At 32.4% G+C, this 25,775-nt stretch overlaps 1 protein-coding gene across 2 annotated transcripts in view; it reads right to left on the reverse strand.

Annotated features, from left to right (window-relative positions):
• Window positions 1-2,908: 2,908 nt before the first annotated feature.
• Window positions 2,909-25,775, reverse strand: part of LOC132745870 (O-acyltransferase like protein-like) — a 37,535-nt gene continuing 14,668 nt past the window's right edge. Inside the window, exons 1-16 of one of the 2 annotated variants that reach the window (XM_060734874.1) lie at window positions 18,203-18,565; window positions 16,096-16,277; window positions 15,734-15,827; window positions 15,165-15,261; window positions 14,235-14,334; window positions 13,092-13,266; window positions 12,495-12,662; window positions 12,034-12,130; window positions 11,277-11,375; window positions 10,598-10,760; window positions 10,104-10,183; window positions 9,430-9,537; window positions 8,516-8,642; window positions 5,830-6,019; window positions 4,955-5,097; window positions 2,909-3,632 (exon numbers count right to left, since the gene is read on the reverse strand). In XM_060734874.1, the coding sequence (XP_060590857.1) occupies window positions 3,510-3,632; window positions 4,955-5,097; window positions 5,830-6,019; window positions 8,516-8,642; window positions 9,430-9,537; window positions 10,104-10,183; window positions 10,598-10,760; window positions 11,277-11,375; window positions 12,034-12,130; window positions 12,495-12,662; window positions 13,092-13,266; window positions 14,235-14,334; window positions 15,165-15,261; window positions 15,734-15,827; window positions 16,096-16,277; window positions 18,203-18,527 (2,271 nt within the window). In that variant the 5' untranslated portion in view covers window positions 18,528-18,565 and the 3' untranslated portion in view covers window positions 2,909-3,509. Of the gene's footprint in view, window positions 3,633-4,954; window positions 5,098-5,829; window positions 6,020-8,515; window positions 8,643-9,429; window positions 9,538-10,103; window positions 10,184-10,597; window positions 10,761-11,276; window positions 11,376-12,033; window positions 12,131-12,494; window positions 12,663-13,091; window positions 13,267-14,234; window positions 14,335-15,164; window positions 15,262-15,733; window positions 15,828-16,095; window positions 16,278-18,202; window positions 18,566-25,775 lie in introns of those variants that run through there. The other variant, XM_060734875.1, reaches the window with a different exon arrangement.

The raw sequence follows: 25,775 nt of genomic DNA on the forward strand, positions 1-25,775 counted from the left end.
CTAATAGATCGCAGAAACAGTAAAATAGCAGCGATTATGCCGTGATTACTTCATGTGAATACCAGTATTCACTGATTATTCGCTAGATAAAAGCGACATATTAGCAAGAGTCCATAAGGGCAGTCATATCATTTAAAAAAATAAGTTTTGGCAATTTGAAAACCAGACATAGAGAAAATAAGAATTCCTAAAAAAAGTCCAACACAACATAATTGAAAATGTTGCAGGCTCGGTTTGATTGAGCCTGTTCATGGACGGTACTGTCAGGTTCAAACTACCGTCGACGCCCCGTAGCACCGGCTTAAGCAGAATTCAATATTTAAAGCAGCACACCTCCAGATCCCTGCTAATGTTCATGAAATTTTGAAAATGCACTTAAAAGTAAAATATTATTAAGCTGACAGAGAAAGTAATATGCAAATTTCAAACGGCACTTACAACCAATGTAAAGTACAATAAAGAGGTCAAAATATGCAAAATTAACCGTTACCGCGTAAGTAACGCAGTAGAAATATGGTGAAAATTACTGAAAAATTGGCCATCAATCGCAAATAACATGAAAATTATTACTTTTATCTTTAGTTTCTGTGTAGCTTGCAATGAAAATTTTACTGTCAAGCATTTTCTTCTGGAATGTCCTGATTTTTCACAGGCCTGTAATAGATTTTATAATGTAAATTCACTCAAAGAACTCTTTAATACAATTCCACAAAAAAAACATCATCGATTATTTGAAAGAGATAAACTTGTATTCAAGGATCTAATTGGCTCTTTTTCGTTGTCACTTGCAGAGTTTTACATAATATTTTAAGCCTATTATAGCATTCGGCACGATATGGCCATTTATGTGTTGACGTGCCGTAAAATACAAACAAACAAAAAATACATTTTTCTCAAGTGTTATTTTCTTGAAATATTTTAGCTCATCTGGAGGCATGCAGCTTTAAACATGAAATGGTAAAATTTTGAATTTAGAAACATCCGCAGATGTGTACGTACTGCGGTCATCATGGAACCTTCAACGTGACACTTCCGTGAAAAGCGGCGTATGGTCCCCAAGTAATAGAAAGCGTGTGCCCTAAATGAGAAAACTACGGACGGAACTAAATAAAATAAAATTGATATTTTGGACTGAGTGTTCTAGGTCATATTGATCGAGTTTAAATTTGAATAATTCATGGTGTTTCACAGAATGTATTGAATTCATAAATTTATTATAAAATTGTAAAAATTCAGAAAAATAATTAACCAGGACCACAGGAGCAAGACCACCGCCTGTCATGGTTGATATCAGTCAAACTGAGCCTGCAACATTTTCAATTTTGCCTTGTTCCACTTTCTTTATGGATTTCGTTTTTCTCTAATCTATTGTATACCATCTAATAAGCCACGTAGGTCGATCCTAAGAGGCTTGAGAAATGCTTCATTTTTCATAGCCTCTCTCAAAAGAAAAAAACTCCAAGTTAATCCAATTCATCAAATTTCATTTTTCTTTCTTTTTTGTTTGTTTGTTTGGATTTTTACGGCACGTCAACACATAACTGGCCATATCGTGCCGAATGCTATTAAAGGCTTAAATGTTATGTAAAACTTTGTTAATGACAATAGAAATGAACCAATTAGATCCTAGAATACAAGTTTATCTCTTTCAAATAATCAATTATGTTTTTTGATGGAATTGTATTAAAAAGTTCTTTGAGTGAATTTACAGAATAAAATCTATTACGGGCCTGTGAAAAATCATGACATTCAAGAAGAAAATGCTTGACAGTAAAATTTTCATTACAACCTTCACAGAAAGGGGCATTGTCATTTGTAAGGAGATAAGAGTGGGTAATTTTAGTGTGTCCAATTCGGCATCGAAGAAAAACTGTTTGATCACGGCGGTTCGACAGAGATAGAGATGGTGACACATCAAGAGATGGGTTTATATCGTGAAGTTTATTAAAAACGGCATTGTCCCAGTTTGCTTTCCATTCAGATGATACGAGTTTATTTATAGCCGGTCTAAAATCACAAGCAGGTAACAATAAGTCAGTTTTTTGAAAATTTAATGATTGTTTAGCTAAAGCATCTACTTTTTCATTTCCTCGTATTCCTACATGACTTGGAATCCAATATAATTTAACATATTTTGTTTTTAGTATATCATGAAATCGTAAAAGAAGTTTCTTTACCATGATATTGTCAGATCTTTTATTTTTAATGGATATTAAAACAGAAAGCGAGTCAGAAAATATCACAAATTTATCGTGGGTATGCTGTGCTATGTATGATAATGCTATATCGATAGCTTTTCATTTTGATTTTATTGTTTATAAAGGAATCTACCTTGTCCTTCCTTAGACAGAGCAATGAAGGTAGTATTAACTTGTATTTTGATATGTAGTTTCTATCGTATAGCAGCGAAATTGTAATTAAAATGCTTGCGGCAGTTTTTGGGGCATAATACCCTGCAAAAAAAACCTACATGCTTTACTTTCAAGTTTAATCCACATAAATATGCAGTACAGACAAACCTATTGATAAAGACCACATAGAGAAGATACCAAATATGATAAGTGGTCAACAGTTGTTGAAAGTGGTTTTTATTCACAACTTGGTCTTTATTCAGAGACTGTTTGTTTGCACAGGTTTGACTAACTTAAATCACATTTGTACGTAATCATTGAGTACATTCTTGTATCCAAATGGTTTATAAACAATAACAATGATTGTTTCAATTATATCATTATAATTTTAATCAAATTATATGAATTTCTAAAATGATGCTACGGGATATATTACATGGTTACACATATAGAGTGTTACGCTTAATGTAAAAACATTGCTAAACAAACATGTTAATGAATGTAATATAAATTTGAAATGTTAAGAAATAAATTTCTTTAAAAACATACAAAAAATAAAAAACAATCAAATAATTTGCAAAAGGTAATCGCGGATAATAATTTTCGCCGTCAATGAATGTGTCTTGTGACAACACATGGCTATTCACATAATTGTGTTGCAACTTCTAAAAATTAACTGGCTATTTTTACGAATATTCAAAAATTACATACTAATGACAATGCTAAGAATGTTTCCTGCGACAGTACAGTCTAAGAAAGATGCCTTCGCGATAGAGTACCCATGTTTATATAGTTACGTTTCAATGATTTTTATTAACATGCCAGCTTTCTTTAAAGGTCATAATTCACAATATAAATTACAATAAGACAAACAAGTGTTGTGAGTAATACTTCCAAAGGATCACACTTCTTCGAGATGTTAATTGTTCAACAATTGTGATAAAAATGTTAAAGGGTCATAGTTGATTTTGAAAAAAAGAGCATTTAATCACATATATAAAACAATAGAAAAAGCGATTCGTTGCATGGAAATATATATAATTACTTTGACTGATACAATAATATTAGACCGACAGTAATACATGGACAATGAATCCCATCAATATATATACATGAATCTTATATTCAACAATTTGCCTCCTTCATATTCAGATTAATCTAACTATTTTTCTTCCTCCCAAGCAGCACTTTCTCTAGTCCCATCATGGGCGATTCAAAAGCTAGAGATATCACAAACGCTGCCGCATACGATATACAGAGATGTCCCAGGAAAAGGTAAATCTGAAGAAAGAAAAAGAAAGCAACAAAATAAAAACACAGTTCCTTTGTTATGTAAATAAACAAATGTATGTGTACCATAAAATTATTTTCAACAATGTATTAGAAACAAACACACACTGCTATTAAAACTGTAACATTTCCTTAATGGAATTTATTTTTAATCCTAAAATGATACAAATAAGAAAATTCATTTTCTTAAAAAAACAAAAAAAAATATGTGTTCCTTACGTTTACATTTAAGGTATTAGCACCCTAATGCATTACCTCCGTTTTGAAGAGTATTCAAATAGGCTAGAACTACTGTTAACTACATTGAAAATGAGGGCCATGGGTTCAATCCCCAGAAGGGTCAACTTTTTTTTCTTTCTTTTTTTCTTTAACATTATTTATGTATCTCTCATGTCCCATTTGGAAAGAAAGAAGTGTTTAATTTTGATTTTTTAATTTAAATAGGTATTTATTGGCTAAATTATGCTAAATCTAGTAATAAATATGGTACCTGATATTTTCAAAGTGTAATATAATCAAAACTAGACGGTAAAAGTATTTCATATTTTACAAAGTCAACCAATATACTTTTTTAAAAATTTAGGGAAACTTTGAAAACAGGCACTCATTTGAGTAAATTTTAAGAATTTTTAAATTAGGCTCCCTAAGTAGAAAAATGGTCAGACACGTGGTAAAAATGGGTGGGATAGGGTAACATTTTTATACAGATTTCATAAATTTTAAGTAGAAACCATAATTTTGCTTATGTGGATTGTTAGCTGAATGGTACTATTTGTTTCTTACCACAAATTAATGGGAAAACATTTTTCATTAGCATGTTATTGCAGATTATTTAAAGGTTCCTCATTTCTAAAAAAGATCCCTCATAACATCCCAGCTTGAGTTCAGAAAATTGGCCATAACTTGATTTCCGTACGGTAAACTTTGTTTAAATTTTGCATACAGGTGTACTTTAAGGTTTACATCTGACCTATGATGTCATTTTTTCAGTACCTGATAGTGCCCATTAGGGTCCTAATACCTTAAAGAAAGAATTTGAACTGTTATTAAAGAAAAAAAGAACGAAAACTAATCAGACACATTTGACTTTGATCAGGCTCGGCGTCGTTTATTTGTTGTGTTAGAATCGTGAAAAATATATCCAATGCAGTCAATGTGGGTTGTCCGGATAAGCAGCGTTATATCACTCAGGCTGCGCCTTCGTGATATAATTCGACGCATCCAATCTCTAAACAGTGATTTTATTTTGCCATTCAAATCACTGTTGGGATATATCATTTCTTAAACAGCCTACAACTTAAAACTCAACTTACTAGATTGAGGTCATACCAGTACATCATAGTTTTTCTACTGTAAAAGTAAAGGGACATCACAATTGGATGTACAAGGTATGCACAGTATGTGAGACGACTAAGTGGGATAATTCCTCGCCATGACAACAGGCTGTTGACAGGTCCTAAAATTATATACAATGTGATTAGTAAATACTCTAGAAAGCATTTTTGTACATACCATACAATATGCTCATATGGGAAACAATCACACTATTAGTTTTATTATAATAAAGTTGCTAACAAGATCTAACTGGTATAATTGAAAGGCAATGCAAAAATGAATATAACGGCTTTAAGAAGAATCCTTATTTTATAGTTTATAAATTAATCTCGCAAGCACAATTATTTTATAATAATGCAATATGTCTGTGTGTATTGTATGAACAACATCATGAATTTGATATTCATTAAAGCTAGGCACATCATTAACTCTAAATTAACGGTGTACGGGAGCACACTTGAAAATTCAAACTGTCGTTCACGCCCGCTTACTGCGGCTGGAGCATTATTCAGTATTTAATAGAAAACAGTAAAATAAATGATTTTTTATAAAAAAAAATCCACCGATGTTATATTACGGCCAAAACCATGAAACTATTAATGTGAAACGTAAGTGCTATTCCAGGAAATCGACGTATAGTCCCCTCAGTTAAATAACTCGTGTGCCCTGAACGAGCAAAAGTGGGTTACACTGGATAAAAAGGTATCTAGGAATTAAACATACTCATGCAAAGTATTGATCAACCAAAATTAAAAAAGACGAACAAAAATTCTCATTATTTTGATAAGGAGGTAATGATTAATATAATGATTGATAAAAAATGTAATTCAAAATGAAAACTAGAAAAAAATACCCCCATATCCAGTAGCACATGCAAATATCACCCATGCAACACTTATTCCCCAGGCAGTTCTAGACGTAGCATTGTAGAGGGCAGATACGCCTTTAGAAAGGTCTGGTAGATTTCCCTCTGGTGTATACAGTCCATATAACACACTGACTGCCATAGCTGTTGCTATAGCCCATCCGACCAAGTTTAATAGCTGTAAGGAAGTGTAAGGGAATTATATACAACATGTTTTTCAAGAAATAAATGCGGTATGGCTGATCAATCTATAGAAACAAACGTCTTTAGTACGTGGTGTGATAAACCTGTTTTGTTTAAGACACACACTGTCTAGATTAAAAGTTTGTACACTTAAATGATGCCTTATCGGCGTTTCATGGTGTTGGAGAACTTCGTAACAAATAAATTAATAATTCTTCCACGATAATCTCATAATAGATTTTGTATGTTGTTATTCCTCGCCCAAGGCGATGGTGGTTATAGAAATTTTCCCTCCTTTGTCCCCACTTTTTTTCCGGACAAATTAACAAGAGCACCCTAGGGGGAGCAATTTTCCGAAATGATTTTTTTAGGAAAAAATGAAGCTTATTTTGTAAGTCATGGAATTAAAAAAAACTATTACATCCTTAAAATAACAATCCTCCTTTGAAGTTCAATATTGTGGGCTTCTATTTAATATGGACAATCAAAATATGAACTTAAAACAGAAAACCAAATGAAATTAACTTATGTTCCCAAAAAATGTTTTTATTTTTAAAGGGAAAAGTGACCTTGACTTTTGACCTATGACCCAAAATTAAAAGGGGTCTTCTACCCAAAATGGACAATATCCTAGAAATTTTAACCAGTGGTCAAATAGAACTTTCGTTTGTCTTCTACCCCAAATGGGCAAACATTTATGAAGTTTTAACACTTTGGGCCAAATGGAACTTAAAATTTTGCTCCAAAAAATGTTTTTTAGTTTTAAGGCCCTTTGTGACCTTGACCTTTACATTTGACCAAAAAACAATAGGGGTCTTTTCCTAATATGGACAATCATCCTTTGAAGTTTGAATATTGTTTGGGGCCAAATGGAACTTAATTATGCTCCCGAAAACCAAAGCTAACGGAAAGAGGTGCTGTTATCCCCGCCGAGCGATGGTGATATAGAAATGGTCTCCGTCCTTCGTCCGACATTTTTGTCCGGAGCAAATCTCAAAAAGCATTTGATGTATCAACTTGATAGATCATATTGAGTAGGAGTGCAATGCACAAGAATGATAACTCTACCTTGCATAATTTTTCAGTAATTGCCCTTTGTTATTTTTCAAACTTAATTTTTGTCCAGAGCATAACTCAAAAATGCCTTTTAGATATTAACATTGAACTTCATAGGCGGATAGATCTCACTCAGGAGGTCTGCAGTGCACAAGAGTGATAACTCTACCCTTCATAATTTTTGATTTATTGCCGTTTTTTTCATACCTAATTTTTCACCTGAGTCGAGCATAACACAAAAAGTCTTTGAGATGTCAACATGAAACTTCATAGGTGGATTCATCTTATTGAGGAGGAATGCTCTATGCGCAAGAATGATAACTTTACCCTTTATAATTTTTGAGTCATTGTCCTTTGTTATTTTTCATAAATTTGTCCGGAGCTTATCTCAAATTTATTTTGAGGTATCAACTTGAAACTTCATTGGTGAATAGATCATATTGAGGAGTGCAGTGCACAAGAATGATAATCTACCCTGCATTATTTTTCAGTCATTGCCTTTTGTTATTTTTCATGCTTAATTTTTGTCCAGAGTATTACTCAAAAAGCCTTTGAGATATCTACTCAAAACATAATAGGCGGATAGATCTCACTCAGGAGGTGTTCAGTGTACAAGAGTGATAACTCTACCCTTCATATTTTTTGAGTTATTGCCTTTATTTCTCATACTTAATTTTTCACCTTACTGGAGCATAACTCAAAAATTCTTTAAGGTGTCAACATAAAACTTCATAGTTGTATTTATCTAATTGAAGAGGAATGCTGTGAACAAGAATGATTACTCTACCCTTTATAATTTTTGAGTTATTGTCCTTTGTTATATTCATATTTTTTGTCTCAAAAAGTGTTATAGAGGTATCAACTTGAAACTTTAAAGGTGGATAAATCTCATTGAGGAGGAGTACAGCACACAAAAATAATAACCCACCCTGCATAATTCTTCGGTTGTTGCCCTTATTATTTTCAGCCATCAGTATTCAGTATAATATGTTTCAAACCATAAGTTTTCATTACCGAAAGGCCTATTAAAATTGTATCATCCTGCTCTGCTACATATACATCTTCCAATGAGAATACACATTCGGCGGGGGAAGGCCATGTTAACATGGCTCTTGTTTTGTTTTACGGCGCATTAACACAAATAAGGTCATATGGCGCAAAAAGGAGAGATGATTTTGGCTAATTTTGGGTGTTACAAACTTATAGCAACACCAGTTGTCAAAACCACTTTACCTGCTGGAGCTACGAAGTATAGACTAAAGTAATTCGAACCCATTTAGTCGCCTCTTACGATCACACAGGGATAAACAATGGCTGCAATTCTGATGCGTTACTCACTAAACGCACTCCCTCGGCCACAAGGGTTTGAAACTATTGAATAACAAGTTCAGCAAAAATAATTTTACTATTTGTTATTCCAAAACAAAGACCAAACCTTTGACATTTTCACTTTGCATTCTGTTTTGTACAAGATGTAACCCAGAAAGAAACCAACAATGTATGGTCCGACACGAGTCCATGGTTTATAATACATTTTGTCCATTGCCACTCCGACATCTTTACTGAAATAGAAATTGCTTTGCTTTGTTTAAAGGTATTTGATGTGTTTTCGAAAAGAACATAATGGGGTTATAATGTTTAGTGACTTTTGTTTTTGCCAATGCGGTAAAATATATTGAAAATAGCGGTATCATTGATTTTGTTTTTGTTTAGTTTATTTGGTGCCATAGTTTGATTCCAGACGCCTTTCATTGTTCACGGAGTGGTGGTATAATTTGTTTGAACTAGCATCTGTGTTAGGGTAGTAACATTTAAAATATTTAAAATGAGTAAACGATGCTCAATTTTAGACATATATGTTATTTAAATTTGATTCAATTTCTCTTTGTTGGTTTGATTTAACTCTGCAACTTTGTAGTTTTAATGGTGACGAAAGATCTCAAATGTACTTCTGTGAATTCTGTTAGTCAAGTACGGGCAACTGCGTAGAACAACCGACGTTCTGTAAGCTAATTTGATAGCTTCATCACTTGAAATATATCTAAAGCTCCTGGAGAGTTTGGATCACATAGTGGAAATGAACAAGTACAAATGTAGTTTAAAGTCTTCGACCATAACCACACGGCAACGGACGCCCTTAAGTTTTGGTATATTAAAACAAAATGTAACATGCTGAATAATCAAGTCACAAAATTATGGTAAACATAAAAGACACACACCAAAAACCAGAATGTAACAACATTCTTCGGTTACCGTTTATATAGTTATTATGAAAACAGATTTTCAAAAAGCTTTGGACTAAATTCTGTGTTTTTTAGATTACAGTAAGTTTAATTAATGTCAGCAAACCTGAACATCATATTTGCCGCAATGTCATAATGACTAGCTACCAATCCAGCACAGATGAATGTTCCGAGTAGGAGTGCAAAACAAACCACAGCTCCAGCAATCGGGGAACTAAACAAAGAAAATCGTGTAACTGTGTTGTTAAACTGGTACACTACAATAAATATTGCTTTAACTAACGCATTCATAGATAAAACATGTACAGTAATATTGGCGTTATTAATGAGTGAGACAAAATTTAATCATCACATTGTAGGTGAACATAATACTCAGAAAGGCAAAACATTAATAATGTATTTATCAAATGTTAAAAAGTGTTATCTATGTTTGCTTAACCAAAACTGTAAGTTTAAGTTTGCTTCCAAATTGAAAAATATAAATTGTGGCCACACTAAACATTATACATAATGAGCAAGTTCTATTTTGTTTCAATGTAGTTTTGTTGTTTTTTTTTCTGCCAAGCAGTTTCAATTTCCTTTCATCGGTTCAAAGGATATAGAATAGACACAAAATCGCTAAAGAACGGACATATAGAAGACCGTGTGTGTCATAATATAAAACGCCTTTTCTGATACATAATAAAGATTGCAATAAAACACCTTTTCGATTTGATTTGTTAGTTTGCTTTAAGGATTATACATTTAGTTAAGCTTCAATGAATTAAAAAAAAACCTCACTAAAACAGCGGAATCAACATCAGAGGGCTTATGACATAAAACTGCATGTCATTCGCTAGATACCAACTCCATCCCATACACTGAAACAGAGAGGATCATCGTGAGATACCGGTATCTGGAACTAAATAAGTTCAGTTAAAAAACTAGAATAGAGAAAAACAAAATCTCTAAAAAAAAAGCCCAACACGGCGAAATAATTGAAAATGTTGCAGGCTCAGTTTGATTGAGCATGTTCATGGACGGTAGAAAGTGCCATATACCGGCCATGCCCCCAGCAACTCCTTTTCTTAAAATAAATGACATCATATATTGTGGAAGAGCAACCCTTGCGCTATTTTCTATCTTTACTCGCGTAGAAGTGTAACTACACATTCAGATCACAAAAACAGACCCATTTCCAAGCTAGGTTGCTTATTTTATATAATTTATTTTAAAGACAAAGATTTGATATACCAGTATAGTAATTTAATCAAGAATAGCGCAAGGCTTCTTACCTGGTCCGATTTGTATAGATTGTTTATATACAACATATTTGTCCACCAGCTATCCTCGCATTCATTTACGTCAATGCCTTTTTGAGGCCATAAAGGCCCACTTGCCCAGTACTTAAATGTTGGTACATACAGCATCAACAGAAGCATATAAGGCGGTGTAAGTCTGGCAACAACAAAAGAAAAATCATTTACACAATATTAACAAAATGTCCATACAAATGTTAACTATAATCGAAATTCATCTACATGGTCGATTCATAAAGCATATCCAAAGTTAAGAGTATATTCATCAACGTCAATTCCTCGTTGTGACCGAGCAGGTCCATCTGACCATTATCCAGACGTTAGTAGGTACATCATCAAAAGTAATATAGATGGTGATGGCTGTTTGGCACGCCTACATCTGTTATACAGAAAATGATGCAAGTATTCAAAACGAGAAATGTTTTTTATATATATATTTTACTTACAGGAAAATTTATAAAAGAGATGGCTTTTAATGTAACGGGACTAGGAAATGCTTTTAAAATTATGTAACACTAATATTTACATGATCATTTGAAACTTGTATCGTATGTAATACTTGTGCTTAAGGGAAAAATAATCAACGGTTTAAATATCTTGAGGTATGTGAGAGACCTGCTAGACTTTTGTCAGGGTAATAACTAATGAAACTTACCTCCAGTATCTATGGAAGTAAAAGAGTAGCCAGTTAAACTTCAACGCCCCTCCTCTCTTTTTCAATTCCTTCAATGAAAGATATGATACCAACAGGCCACTGAAAAAATGTTTTTGCAATAAAGATATTTTAGCATCACATTGTGTTCAAGTATGTATTTAAATGGTGTACTATGCGTGTGCACATTTGATTATATATTTATAGATGTTTTCCTATTCATCTATCATTTTTATTATATATATTTAGTTTCCATTTATTTTCATGTAACTTAGTTTGTTTATTTTTTACTTTTTAACATTATCACTGAATGTGTGTTAGCATAATACTATTCAATATGTATTATATATATATAAACAGTAAGAAACAAACACACATATACCTTATACGACACAAAAAGAATACATATATATATATTCTTTTTGTGTCGTATAAGGTATATGAATGTTTGTTTCTTACTGTTTAACGACGATGAACTTGTGATGTTTAAGTCTAATAAATATATGTTCTGTCCTTTTCTTTACCATTGTATAGATATTGATCCGTAATTTCAATGCCTAATCATAGTTAAAGAAAATAACATATAACAAAAACGACTTTTAAAAAGACAAACAAAAGTAGTTTGGTAAAAAACTTTACGATCGTCTTTCAAAAGCGGCAAATGAGAATAATTTGATCATGATGCTTGCAAACGCTTGTGTTGTAATGATTTTTATTTGCGACTTCATTTTAAGCATTGGACATGGTGTTTAATATCTACCTGAGGACAAAGAATGTGTCTACAGAAAAAGTTGCGTTCATAATAGCTTGGAAGGTAAATCGCTTTGTCAGCGCTGGGAAATAAGTTGCAGCATTTCCTGTAAAAAAAGAAAACGGAGCTGAGGTTTCCGATAATGAAAAGTATCTTCAGTTTTTATTTATAGTCTGCAAAATTGTATAAAACATTGTTGACTTTAAGTTTTGACATGAATCAAATTATTAAAATAGCCACATAAGATTGTATTTTAAGCTTAACACAACGTGTTAATATTCTTGTTTGTCTTTTGTATAAAATTAAATATTAAAGCATAGGCCAATTGAATGGATTTAAAACGTGTTCAGTTAAGCATACTAATTTGAATTGAAGACAACTGATTTTTTCCAAGAAATTGAACAGAATGGCATTTATTGAACTTTCCCGCAAAGAACTTAAATGTGCATAAAATGTGTTAATTTTCACACCTGCCGTTGTGAACCCAATTCTGTATGTATGACCCAGGATGACCCAGGTCGTGCCGATAAAGCGAATTCCATTCACACATGTCAGCGTTCCTTTAGGTTGACTCGTGTTGAGGATTTTAGGAGCGTTTGTATACACAGAGAAAGAGAGTAGAAGCTTTCCAAGTATACCTGCAATACGAAAAATATATATTTTGTTAGTATGAATAGGTAAAATAAGCCTATCTGTAAATGTGTCTGTGTTTCCAACCACAGGTTCTGGGTTCAAGCTCTATTTAGGTTACGACAATATTACTTTCTGCGTCGAAAGTACCGGTTAGTTCAAAGGAAAAAGATAGATGCCAGGATTATGCATATAAGCTTTCATCGCTCATCATATTTCATCGATTTTAAATGATGTTTTAAGTAATACAAAAAAACTTTCTTGTTTAAAATATGAAATGAATTAGAGAATGAAGTGTTTTTAGCAGTTAATATAGTACCCGGTCAAAGACATTTCAATATATGTATGTTAAAGGACATTTTTAAAAGGCGTTTTCAGAGGATGAAATATTGCAGGATGCTTTCAATTTTGCAGGAAATTAGGAAAAAGTATAATACCCGGTTTATACGACGTTTTCTCAAAACTGATAGCATTAGGCATCGTCTTTTCAATGTCCTTGAAGTCCTTTGTAACATTTCCGTTTTTCAAACTGTCACCGTTTGATATTTTCTCCTCAGTGATAGTGAAAGCATTGTTTTGTATACCATTAGCATATGTAAGATCGCATTTGTCCTTGAAGAGAAAATGAGATGATAATGTAACCACGTTTGCTGCACATAGTGAGCACTGTTGCTTACAAATACATTCAATGGAATATTTTCTAAATAGTTATTAGGCTATGGATGATGTCCAATTGTTGTTTTGACCGTTTATTCATAATATTGATATTAATATGTGCCTTATGAATAAGAAGGATTGTAAAGATATTGGTCAAAATTGATGATATTTTAACGGTATGTTTTGCAGTAGGCAGTAGGATGACTAAACGTATACTGTTACCACATATCTCTTATTTAGAAGTTGTTATTACATCACTGTTTGTTATGCTGAATTTGTTGAAAGAGTTTGAAAACATCTAGTATGCGGCATACTTTTAATTAAGAAATATTACTGCTTGACTGTGTTAAAGATTTTACGAAGAGAATGCAACTTAATGTAATTGTTCAAATTAACTTAAATTTACTAGGCTCATTTTTGAGTAAACTATTTTTATTGCAGGAATATATTGATATCTATGAAATTGTAATCTAATTTGGATAAAAGAATGTAAAATCTATGTCTTGGAAGCTGCATTCTCTATAACGTGTCAAGGAAAGTTGGTCCTTTCTAAACGTTTAATGACACAACAGTATATTCCTATTGGGTGCACCTATAGTGTGTAAAGTTTAAAACATAGCAATTTTACTTTGGATGAAGTCAAAACATGTTTGTTTCATATTATCAAAGAGACTGTGAGGCAAAGAGACTGTGTGTCAATTATCAATATTTTAAAATATCAAACTTGAGAACAGTATATCTTTAACAACAACGCAACGTGGGTATTTAGAATAAACACACTATCTAGTAAAAAATCTGTTACATTAAACTGATATTCCTTTCCGAGTTAATGATTTGTGAAAAAAATCTGGAACAAAAGAAGATAACTCGGAGGAAATGAACACAGCAAAATAACAGGAAAATTACAGACTCTGAACAATTACCTTTTCGTATAATTTTGGTTGTTTTTGAAGAAAATGTTGAATGATGACGTCATATGCTGTAGCTAAGATAATTATAGCGGCGAAAATTGCACCGACGATGCTGAAATGGTATAAATTATATGTGTAGACAGTAAAATAACATATTATTGTTAATTTTCTTATTATCATGTTCATTTTATTGACTTTTTATTTCGAACCATTTATTTATTATCACAAAATCAAAAACATATATGTAACGCATTATACTATTATAAAGCGTTCCGGGCACGTGTAATCTTATGAACAAACAATGATAAGAGTAACAAGTTTATTTCCCAATTGAATTAATTATTTTTTTCTTGTATAATATGTAATATTCGGACTTAAAAATTGATAATTGTAAAGCTATGTTCTTTATCATAAATACATGTATACGAACTGCAAGCGTAAAAAACACTATTCAAATTCACGAAGGTTTTTCAAATGTCAAGATAAACTTAGACTAAACAAATGCTCAAAATAGCAAATTTATTATTTGCATTTAATGTTTTCCAGTACACCAACAGTAGTTTCAGTCTTGAGTGGGTCGGTCTAAAATGGGCACATTTTCCAGAATTATTTCAAATATTGATAAAAATAATATAAATGTATCATTTTGTTATTCTATAAAGTTTAAATTTTTGTATGAACATTTATAAAATGAAAATTATTGATATCATTCGAAACATATTTATATTCATGTGGGACACGGGAGATAGAAATTACTCATGTGACGATCAGGATGATATTGAAAACAAATGTGAAGAAATGTAACGTTATTCAGGTTTAACCGGAACACTCACAATTTACTTTTGTATGGGCATAAAGTCACTTTAAGTTATAAACATATCAAGACACATGCTTTCTGTTACATGAAGGTAAACAGAAATTATTGAGATAACGTTCACATACCTGACTGCAAGGGCTTTATCTGTAAACTCGATAGATTTTTCTTGACAGGTCGCATAAATAGTTGGCAATGACATGTTTTTGAATAGTTTTAAAGCCACTGTTAATCAAAGAGATACAAACAATAACATTACTACAAATAAAAACAGATTAAATATGAACAATGTAAATTTAACATGTTAGTGAATTTCATACTATTAGAGTTAATGTTTATACTTGAAACTTAGGTAGGATTAAATAAACTTTCTGAAATAACATTTGAAACTTTGTTAAACGATAAAGATATTTAATCAATGACCACTTTTCGCTCCTATTACATTATCGAAATCTAAATAAACGTAAACAAAATAAAAAATGATACCCGTTAATCAATACATTTTTGCTTTCTTACGCAACACACAGAATGATTGGCAGGCAACAGTTTATTAGAATCAGCACAATACTCATTGCAATAAATAAGAACGTTAAAAGACACATTCCCTGTGCACGTGTTAAAACGTTATAATTATATTGTTTCTGTTATTTACAAACCGTATTATTTATTGGAATTCAAAGTTTAAAAACCATCAGACCTATATTCATAAGTGTAGATCCGTCGGCGTCTGAACACGAATCCGGTAAACACATGCCAATTGAAGCTTCCAGCGGACCCGTCACGCCAGAAGACTGAAGTATAAAAATTTTCAAATTGCTTCAATTAAATAAATATGTTAAAATGAGTAAAATGCGCATGCACAAAATAATTGTCAAACGATAAAACCCTACTTAAAATAGCACCATTATATTTTGATCAGGAACATCTTTTTCCTGTTTCTTACAATATTTTCGTGTGTGAAATAATATGTTGATTGTTTTTAAAACTGTGTTGGTTTTTTAAGTAGGATATCTGCGTCGCACAAACTTGTGCGAAATGGTAAAATGAACATGAACGAACCTCTTTTGACAACTGCACATGTCCAGTACAATACTTCCCGGTGTATGGGTGATCTAATCCTTGCTTGTTTGCTGGATCAATGTACCTGTCGGCTTGTATGGCGATACATTCATCAAAATTTCCCACAAACTGTAGACTGTAGTCCATTAACCCAGGACCAGGTTTGCCAAAGGCATCAATCACTGAAACAACAAGAGCCATGTCAACATGGCCATCCCCCGCCGAATGTGCTTGCTCATTGGAAGAATGTATATGTAGTAAAGCAGAATAATTCAATTTTAAGAGGTCTTTCGGTAATGAAAATTGATGGCTGAAGTGATTACAGATTTGAAACCTACCGGTATGTGAATACCGATGGCTGAAAATAACAAAGGGCAATAACTGAAACATAATGCAGAGTAGGTTATCATTCTTGTGTGCTACACCCCTCCTCAGTAAAATATATATTCACCTATGAAGTTTCAAGTTGATACCTCAAAAACTTTTTGAGATAAGCTCCGGACAAAATAGTATTAAAAAGAACAAAGGGCAATAACTCAAAAATTATATAGGGAAGAGTTATCATTCTTGCGCACAGCCTTCCTCCTTAATAAGATCTATCCACCTATGACATTTCATGTTGACATCTCAGACACTTTTGAGTTATGCTCCACTCAGGTGAAAAATTAAGTATGAAAAATAACAAAGGGCAATAACTCAAAAATTATGAAAGGTAGAGTTATTATTCTTGTGCACTGCACACCTCCTGAGTGAGATCTATGCACCTATGAAGTTTCATGTTGATATCTCAAAGACTTTTTGAGTTATGCTCTGGACAAAAATTAATTCTGAAAAATAACAAAGGGCAATTACTCAAAAATTATGCATGGTAGAGTTATCATTCTTGTGCACTGCACTCTTCCTTAATGAGGTCTATCCACCTATGAAGTTTCAAGTTGATACCTCAAATACTTTTTGACAAAAATGTCCGACGGAAGGACGGACGGACGGAGACTATTTCTATATCGTGGGATAATAAAAATATCTAATAATGTTGAACTTCTTCATTCATCTTAAACATACATCTAAAATTTGAAAGTAATTTAAGTATTATAAATTCAAACTATTTACAGAGTAGTTCTACGCGTCTATGAATTCTTTCACATACAAAGATGCAAATATATTAGGACAGGAAAGGTTTTGCCAATAATGTCAAGGCTCTGACCACGAATCATTCATAAACGAAATGCTTACTCTGATTTAAGAATTGATAGATATGCTTTAATCAACAAAAAATTAGTTTTAAAAAATCACATCGATTTTATCTATTCAGCCAATTTGACTTTTGTGAATGCATCAACAATAACACATCTAAACTAACATCTAAAACATTTGTCCATGTTTTTAGTATACTTAAATAAAACAAAAACACATTCAGAGATTTATAAAAAGAGTTGTACAACTATTAAACACTTTAACCGTCTAGGCTTTAGCATTTGAATTTAGGTAGTAATAAAATTTTGCTTGTGTAGAGTTTCTGACTTGCAATAAATATAATCTATGTCCATTTTTTTGATATTTTGAATATGTTTAAACACAACCATACATTTTCTTTGCATAACTTGGCTAAGAACCCTAGTTCTCTCGTACTCTTATTTATGCTTTAATCATAGTTATGCGAATCGTTTGAAAACTGTAATTGAATATAAGCTGCATGCCTCAAGATGAGCCAAAATATTTCAAGAAAATAAAAATTGAGACAAAAGTACTGATATTTAAGAAAAGTTAAAAGATTTAGAATAAAAGATAAAATTTCCTCGTTATGTGCGATTTATGGTCGATTTCGCAGTATTTTTCAACATATTTCTACTGCGTTACTAACTCAGTTAGGCTTATATTTGCATATTTTTTACCTCTTTTTGGCAATTTTACATTTATTGTTAGTGCTGTTTGACATTTGAAAATTATTTCTTTGTTAGCTTGACAATATTTAACTTTTAATACATTTTCAAAATTTTCATAAAAAATAGCATGCATCTGGAAGTGTGCTGCTTTAGAAGAAAATTTACATATTAATAATAAATTCAATAACAAATACAAAAAGAGACATGGAAAATTTAATACATACTTCTGAGTGCCCAGTTCTCTCGGCGGAACAATGCCTTGATAAACAGTTCTGTATGGTTAAGACAGAGAGCACTTGTATAGTTTCTCGACGCCTCATCCAAACTCTCAGTTAATGTATCCGAGGCATAATTTATTATCAAATCTTGGTTTTGCTGTAAAAGAGGTCCAATAAATGATAAAAGATTTGCACCAGGAAATCCACCTTGCTGCATAGTTCCAACATTTATTAAGCCGTCTTGTAAAATTTTCAAGTAGCCTCCATCCATGTCTTGAGCAAAACCGACTTGCATCAAGGCTAAAATATTAAACCATTTTGCGGCATGCATTTCGTTTTTTCCACAATTGTTAAGTGAACATTTAAATTGACTCAATGAAAGTAGTGCCGATGTCGCTTTAGAATCACTGGCGAATTTGTAACGGGATTTGGTTTAAGTAGTAGTGGGTCACCTGTACATTATCAGTGGGGCTTGTCGAGGGCTGATGAGTAACTCAAATACCTCATAGTAAAATATAGTCTCAACAATGTCGTGAATGTTACACAACATACATCAAAAACATTTTTTTTCTGATTAAATTTCAGTAATATTACTTTTAAATTGCGGAGTTATTATTAACAATCTTAAAACAAGCTGAGTAATAATGAATAAACTTCAATTAATATAACAAAATGCGATAAGCAAAGATTGCACAATTAATTTACATATATCGTTTTTTTAACCAGTCCACGTATACGTTTCGGAAACCCATTCCAACGTTTCTATGCATGCCATGTGTTTATAAACTGTAGTTAAACAAACGACATGCGGTATATTCAGTATATTTATGTTGAATAACGGTATGCCTTTTTGCGTGATGTCGTAAAATTTGTACTATAGGTCATTTTCAAGCTCAAGTTGTTTTTTCTATGTGAGAGCTTTGATTTTGAAATATTTTTTTAAATTTTTAAAATCAGAAAGGAATTTATGTTTTATCACATACCTGTGCCGATTTTGCGACTCCGTAGAAAATGGTATTGCGCGGCGGTGCATATATTTTGACTTGACGTCATTTGCGCTACATAAACATGGCGTTAAGACGCGCTTAATATTAGCGTTATTCTATAGGCGACTCAATGAAAAATGTTTTTTATCATTTCAAACGATCTTAATTTTTGGTATGTGATAAATAGAATATAAAATTCGTGTTAGTTCATTACTTCGATTATTAAACTCGTTGAATAAAACAATGTCACGCTTGCCAGAGGCTCGCATAATATAATTTTATTCAACTGGTTCAATAAATTCAGTATTAAACTTACATTCATTCAATATCCTCTATTTAATATATTTCTCAACTTACATTGTACATGAGCTGATTATTAAACTTAATGAGACCTTAATGATGTGTGGCTTTAAAATAAAATGTTATGCAAAATAAAATATACTTTTAGTTCATATAATGTTACATTGAAGCACAGCATGACGCAGTTTAAGACACAACTACTTTAACTTTTCAACAGCTTTCAAGTCTCTAAATTAAGTCTATGAACGCAGATGTATAAACAAATGTAGACGCACCCAGCAGTCACTGGAAAATAGATGGAACTACCAATCGCACTGCCAGACTGGTGTCCGGAGATATTAAAAATGGTCTCCGACCGTGCGTCCTTGAATCCGTCGCAATATTGTCCGGAGCATAACTCTAAAATAACATGAGCGGTTTTTCTTTAAACACCCTACACTGACAGAGCACAATGGGAGAAAGTACAGTATCCAACAAAAATAACTCTACTGTACCTAATTGCAGAGTTATTCCCCTTTATCAGATTTACTGACAAACTTTGTCCAAAGCAAAACTTCAAACGTACTTGAGGGAATTTCTTCAAACTTAATACACTGACATTGCACATTAGTAGAAGGTACAGTCTGTAAGAAAAACAACCTCTACCTTGTTTACTGTCAGAATTATTCCCCTTTACCAGATTTATTTTAAAAGTTTTGTCAAGAGCATAGCTTCAAAAGTACTTGAGTGATTTTCTTCAAGCTTAATATCCTTACATAAATAAAACCAAAGTAAATCAATCGCATAAACGTTACTAAAGTAGCTAACCTTCTCTTCATTGCCTTAATTTTTCCACTTACTTAACAACTGTACATAGCATTTTAAGAAATAATCTCTCACCAAGTAAAATGTACGAAAGTAAAACCTTTATGCAACTTCTACCCAGCGAGGGAATTAACCATGTGTAACATGTGTAATAATAAAAACAGAGGAAAATAACAGGAACTAAAGTGTTTATGCTAATAAGATAGGATAATTGGATCAAAAACCAACACAAATTAAGTATCAAAACATGTTTCGCTTTATTAAGCTTCCTCAGTTGATACATATATAAATGCTAATAAGAGAAACTTAACAACCTTTTATCTTTTTTACAGAAATCTGGAGCCATTTTACAATTTTAGCAGCTGCATTGTCGAGAATTTAGAACTAGTTTTGAAAGTAAGGCTGATGAGAATAAAAGTCAGGGCATTGAACACTTTCCGTCATTCCATTTGATCCTTTTTGTAAAGACTACGGTTTTGTTTAATATTTTTATACGACATTTGTCAAACACGCACGCAAGATTGAACAAACAACAAACACATTATCAGAAGATATAAGACTCGATTGCCGCTATCTAAGTTTAAATTAAATAACTATTCAATTATTACCAATTTATCCGCAACTTACTTTTAAAATATGAAAAATAAGATCACCAAGGGCGGGCGGAACCCCAACACGAGCCACCATTATTAACTCACATAATTTCTGAAATAGTCGTAAGAGGCAAATGAAATCGTTTTGTTTCAAGACAGTAATAATAAGTATACATTACACAAAGCAGCATTTGAAACCAAAAAGTATTAACAACGTGCCAATAAGTTATTTAAGATAACAAACAGGTTTTGGGGTCAAATATGGATGTTCAATGAAATCATATATATTTTTGTTAACATTTATCAAATGAGCAACACACTGTAAGTACGACAAAAGGGTCGTTGTGATAACAGACTTTCAAATGAGGCCAGTGTGACAAATTTCCATCTATCTGGATAAGGTTATCCAATGTGTAATATTTCAAAGTATACACTAATGTCATCTGCTTTAAATGTTCCACATTAAAAAGATAAAAATGGTATGCGCGCTTCAAATTATTTAATACAAAATTAAATATCTTAGGTAAGTTGAATAAGGTTTATCGATTCTAATGTTTTGCGTAACTTTTATCTATTGCGCAGTTATACCAATACAATACAGCAAATGTGCTGTGCTCTGGGTAACCACGAACTATATAGATTAAGATTGATATCTCGTTTAATGTACACACGTTTATACATAAATGGACCAAACGCCGCTTTTCGAATGACAATAACACATCAAATTGAAGTTGAATGATCACATTTCCGGATGCTTTTTAACTTGATATTATAATAAGGTTGAATCCGGTGCTACGGGGCGTTGACAATACCTTGCACTTTCAAGTAGAGGCCAGGAGCAGGCTCAAACAAAATGAGCTTGCAACATTTTTAGTTGCATTGTTTTGGACGTTCTTTAAGAATTCTTTCATAACCTCCCGCCCCCTCCCCCTTAAAAAAAGAACAACAATAATAAACAACACAACAACATGTATTGAGTCATAATAAATCATTTAGATTTCAACAGATTTCACGTAATGGAAGTTGATGACATATTGTAAATATATAAACAATACTTTTAAAATATCTTGTAAAATTAAATATTTCAATGATGAAGTTTTTTGATTAAGTCAAATACAACAATATATTTATACTTATGTAAAAAAACAGAACAGACAAAAAATTAAGCTACTATAAATGATGCCATTGCAAGTGTGCGCGCATGCGTATTTTAACTTAAGCTTAAAACCTGTCCTTTAAAGGTTATGAGTTTTAACAGTTTACCTTAACAAATATGAGACCAAATAAGGAGATGGTGGTGAATTATTTTTGTTCATGATAATCACTGTAAAGGTCGTGGTTATCAAAATATAAAACGGGGTAAATTCTATGTCATTGAAACAAGGACACAGCTAATTTTAGATATGACACCTTCAAAGTCTTACTAACATAAGTGTACTTATTTTCTTTACCAAAAAAGCACACTATTTTCTTAAAAAGTACAGTTTTTGAAAGCTTCCAGAAACGAATATCGGTCTTTTTTTTTAAATCTTTGTAAAATGATGAAATATATATATTATTACTATCATGAAGATGACATATATTTTATCATATAATGTAGATGTATTACGAAATGATAAGTACATTTAGTTCAAATATTTTTCATTAAAATTGTTGATAACAAGGGTTAAAAAGAAGTACATTGGCCGATAAGAAGTTTATTTTAAAATGAGAACTGTATCGATTACTAGTATACTTATTCAGTATGGAATATACAAGGGTTTTTCGTTATGTAATGTTTATTGTATAACACTTTGCATGATTTCGTGTAAGTTGAAAAAGCTCTTTACCTTTCTTACGGTTTTATAAACACGGGCCTTCAGGTAAACAAAGTTTTAAACTAATCGCATATTTGATAGAGCCAGTTGTTGACCGCTGTTGTAAAATGATTGGTTGAAAACGGGTTGAGATTTAAACTCAGTCATTCTATAAAACAGATTTTTACAAATTGGAGTAAGTTTCTTGGTCTGATAAGGAATCTTATGAGGCAGATACACGTTTCGTGATATGCCACTGCTTTTGGCAAAGATAATTAACAAACATTAATAACGGTGACGAAACACAGATGTTTGTAAATACAGATGCATGTTAAATAGTTTTCAAAGACGGTGTCACTTATTTAACAACCATTCTCTGAGGTGTCCATGTGAATTGTTAAAAAATCTTCATGTTCCTCTATGAATTTTGAAAGAAGTAATTTATGACTTTTTATGATGACTTATTTAATTGAAAAACTAATTTTTACTTCTTCGGCTTTGTAAGTACACATAGGAATATCTTCTTCGACATTCTCAAGTGTATATTTTGGGTCTATTTTAAGGTTTTCTCAACTTTTTCTTTACACAAAGGACTAATGGTTCGATTTCCTTTGGTTTGTTTAAACATTTGTCGCTACAATTTAGTTTCAACCAATAACTGATTTTTCATAACTGAAAACATAAAAGTAAATGCCTTTTTACAAATGGTGAATATTTGTCAATCATTTATAAAATTCAGTGTTATTTATAAATATAATACGTAATTGGTATTTTGGTTGAGGTTAAGTCACATCAACACTGTTAAGTTTTCCGTGCATTTAATCAGGGGCTTTAATATAGATAACACTTATTAAAAAATAAGAATTCTATTTAATTTATCTCATACTTAACAGTGGCAATAAGATCATGTTGTAAAATATGTTAAAGCAACATACCTTCAGATAAATGCTAATTGTTAATAAAAATTTTGAAAATGTTTAATGTTGTGAAGTAACCAAAAGGAAGCAATATATTATTGACACTTGCAACCCACGTAAACTACCAAAGTGTTCAAAATAGACAAAGATAGCCCTTACTGCGTAAGTTGCGCGACAGAAATATAATAGTTATAAATACTTAACCCAAAAACCACCCTCCCTCCGCCCCCGAAAAAAAGACAGTCATTAATCACAAATAAAATGAAAAAAATATTATTTGAATCTTGAATGTTTCACTTGTTTCAAGTTTCAAGTTTTATTGAAACACTCAGCATATTTACATATGATTAGATGTGTACAATAATATATAAACAAAATTACTAAATGTGTAAAATCTCAAAGCATTTTTTTCAAATTTGATTTTAGTGAAATATTTTGGCTCATCTGGAGGCATGTAGCTTTAATATCGATAAGGTTTTAAAATAATCCGACATTCTTATCAAGGTCAGGTCAACAAATATAACGAACGTCTATGTCTTTATTATTCATGTAAAGGTCTTAATTTAACACTTTAACATGGTAAAATGTTATTTCTATTTCTACTACAACAACAACACCAGTTAAATAAATGCACAGACAGGAAACTGAGATCTTCCTCCACCAGTAAAGCTTAACCCATTGCTTTATGAGCATTTTGTGAAAAATGGCTGTTTTCATTGAAAAGTCTCCCGTTACAAGTTCAAATTGCTATAATACTATAAAATCTGCTTCAACACTAATCAAACTTGGCACAAATGTTGACTGGACCATTGCCCTTGCAACAGCATGCTCAGGCTTAAATTTTCTGTTACCATGGCAACGAGGGGACATCTCAAAATTGCCAGAAATCACTATTTTGCGTTGACTTTTTCCATCAAAATTGATTTCAAAGTGCTGCAACTTCTCAATGGATTGAGATAGAGTCAAATGCTTTTCAGCGTTGGTTACACGTTACCTTATGATCAATCTGGGGTCATTTACAGCCTCTCACAAGTCCAAAATTTTCTTGGCGATGAGGGGGACTCCGCCCACCTTCAAACCCCCCAAAAAGAAGGGGGCACACCCCCCTTCTGGCAACCCCCTGATGTATCTTTTGGTTGGGGGCCGCGCCGAAAAAGAGGTCACTTTTTTAACAACATTTCTCAAGCAAAAACAAGTGTTTGGGGCCTAAATAAGGCATTTTTTCATCATTTGAGACAACAAATAGGGGGGGGGGGGTGAAAAAGGCGTTAAAAGGCGTGTATATGAAGTAATGGGTTAAAAGACGCCGTGTGACCTCTATTGTATTTGTGCGACGTAAAACCCATTCAACCGATCAGCATATGAATGACCCTTAAAATTGTCTCACTGTTATCTTACTGTATATTATAGATTAAAGCGAGTACATTGGGTTAATTTCGTTTCATTTTGTTTTGCAGATATTATAGAGGAGGGGCAGAAGGGGCATAAGAAGCATAAATTTGAGTCTGATTGGTGATGGAGAGAGAACTTGCTGAGGAAGACACATTTATTGAGGCATATGCCTTTGGAAATGAGGTCTCCAACCAAGGGTACTCACATTGCCATGGACTTTTCAAAACAAAAGTCAAACTGACCTTTGAAGAGTTCAAGGATCAGTTTTACAGTAAAGTGACAAAGAGGGTCGAAATGTGTGACATACAGCGTATGCGAAACCTAAAGAATTGCATACGGTATGTTACAAAGGAAGACCCTCGTGCTGTAATCAATGGCTTTGACTACAGTCTGGCAAACTGGGTAGTCAAGGCCCATGATTACAGCACATTCCATAACAAAGTCAACTGGGCAGACCCTTCTGCAGCACAGGTTTCATTGACTCCATAACACTCTTACTTAGTTGATATTTAACAAGGTAATGTATTTTCTTTTGATACAAGTGAAATATGATTACCGGTCATAACTGCATCATTTTCAGTCTTCGTAGTAACTGTTTATAATAAAATAGAGAAAATAAGAATCCCTTAAGAAAGCCCAGCACAGCAAAATTGAAAATGTTACAGGCTCAGTTTGATTGAGTCTGTTCATGGATGGTACTGCACAGGTTTGACTAACTTAAATCACATTTGAAGGTAATCATACAAAATATTGTGTTGAATACATTCTTGTATCCAGATGGTTTATAAACA

This window comes from Ruditapes philippinarum, unplaced genomic scaffold (genome assembly GCF_026571515.1).
Source record: "Ruditapes philippinarum isolate M1 unplaced genomic scaffold, ASM2657151v2 ctg441_1_1_1_1, whole genome shotgun sequence".
Classification (NCBI taxonomy): Eukaryota; Metazoa; Mollusca; class Bivalvia; order Venerida; family Veneridae; genus Ruditapes; species Ruditapes philippinarum.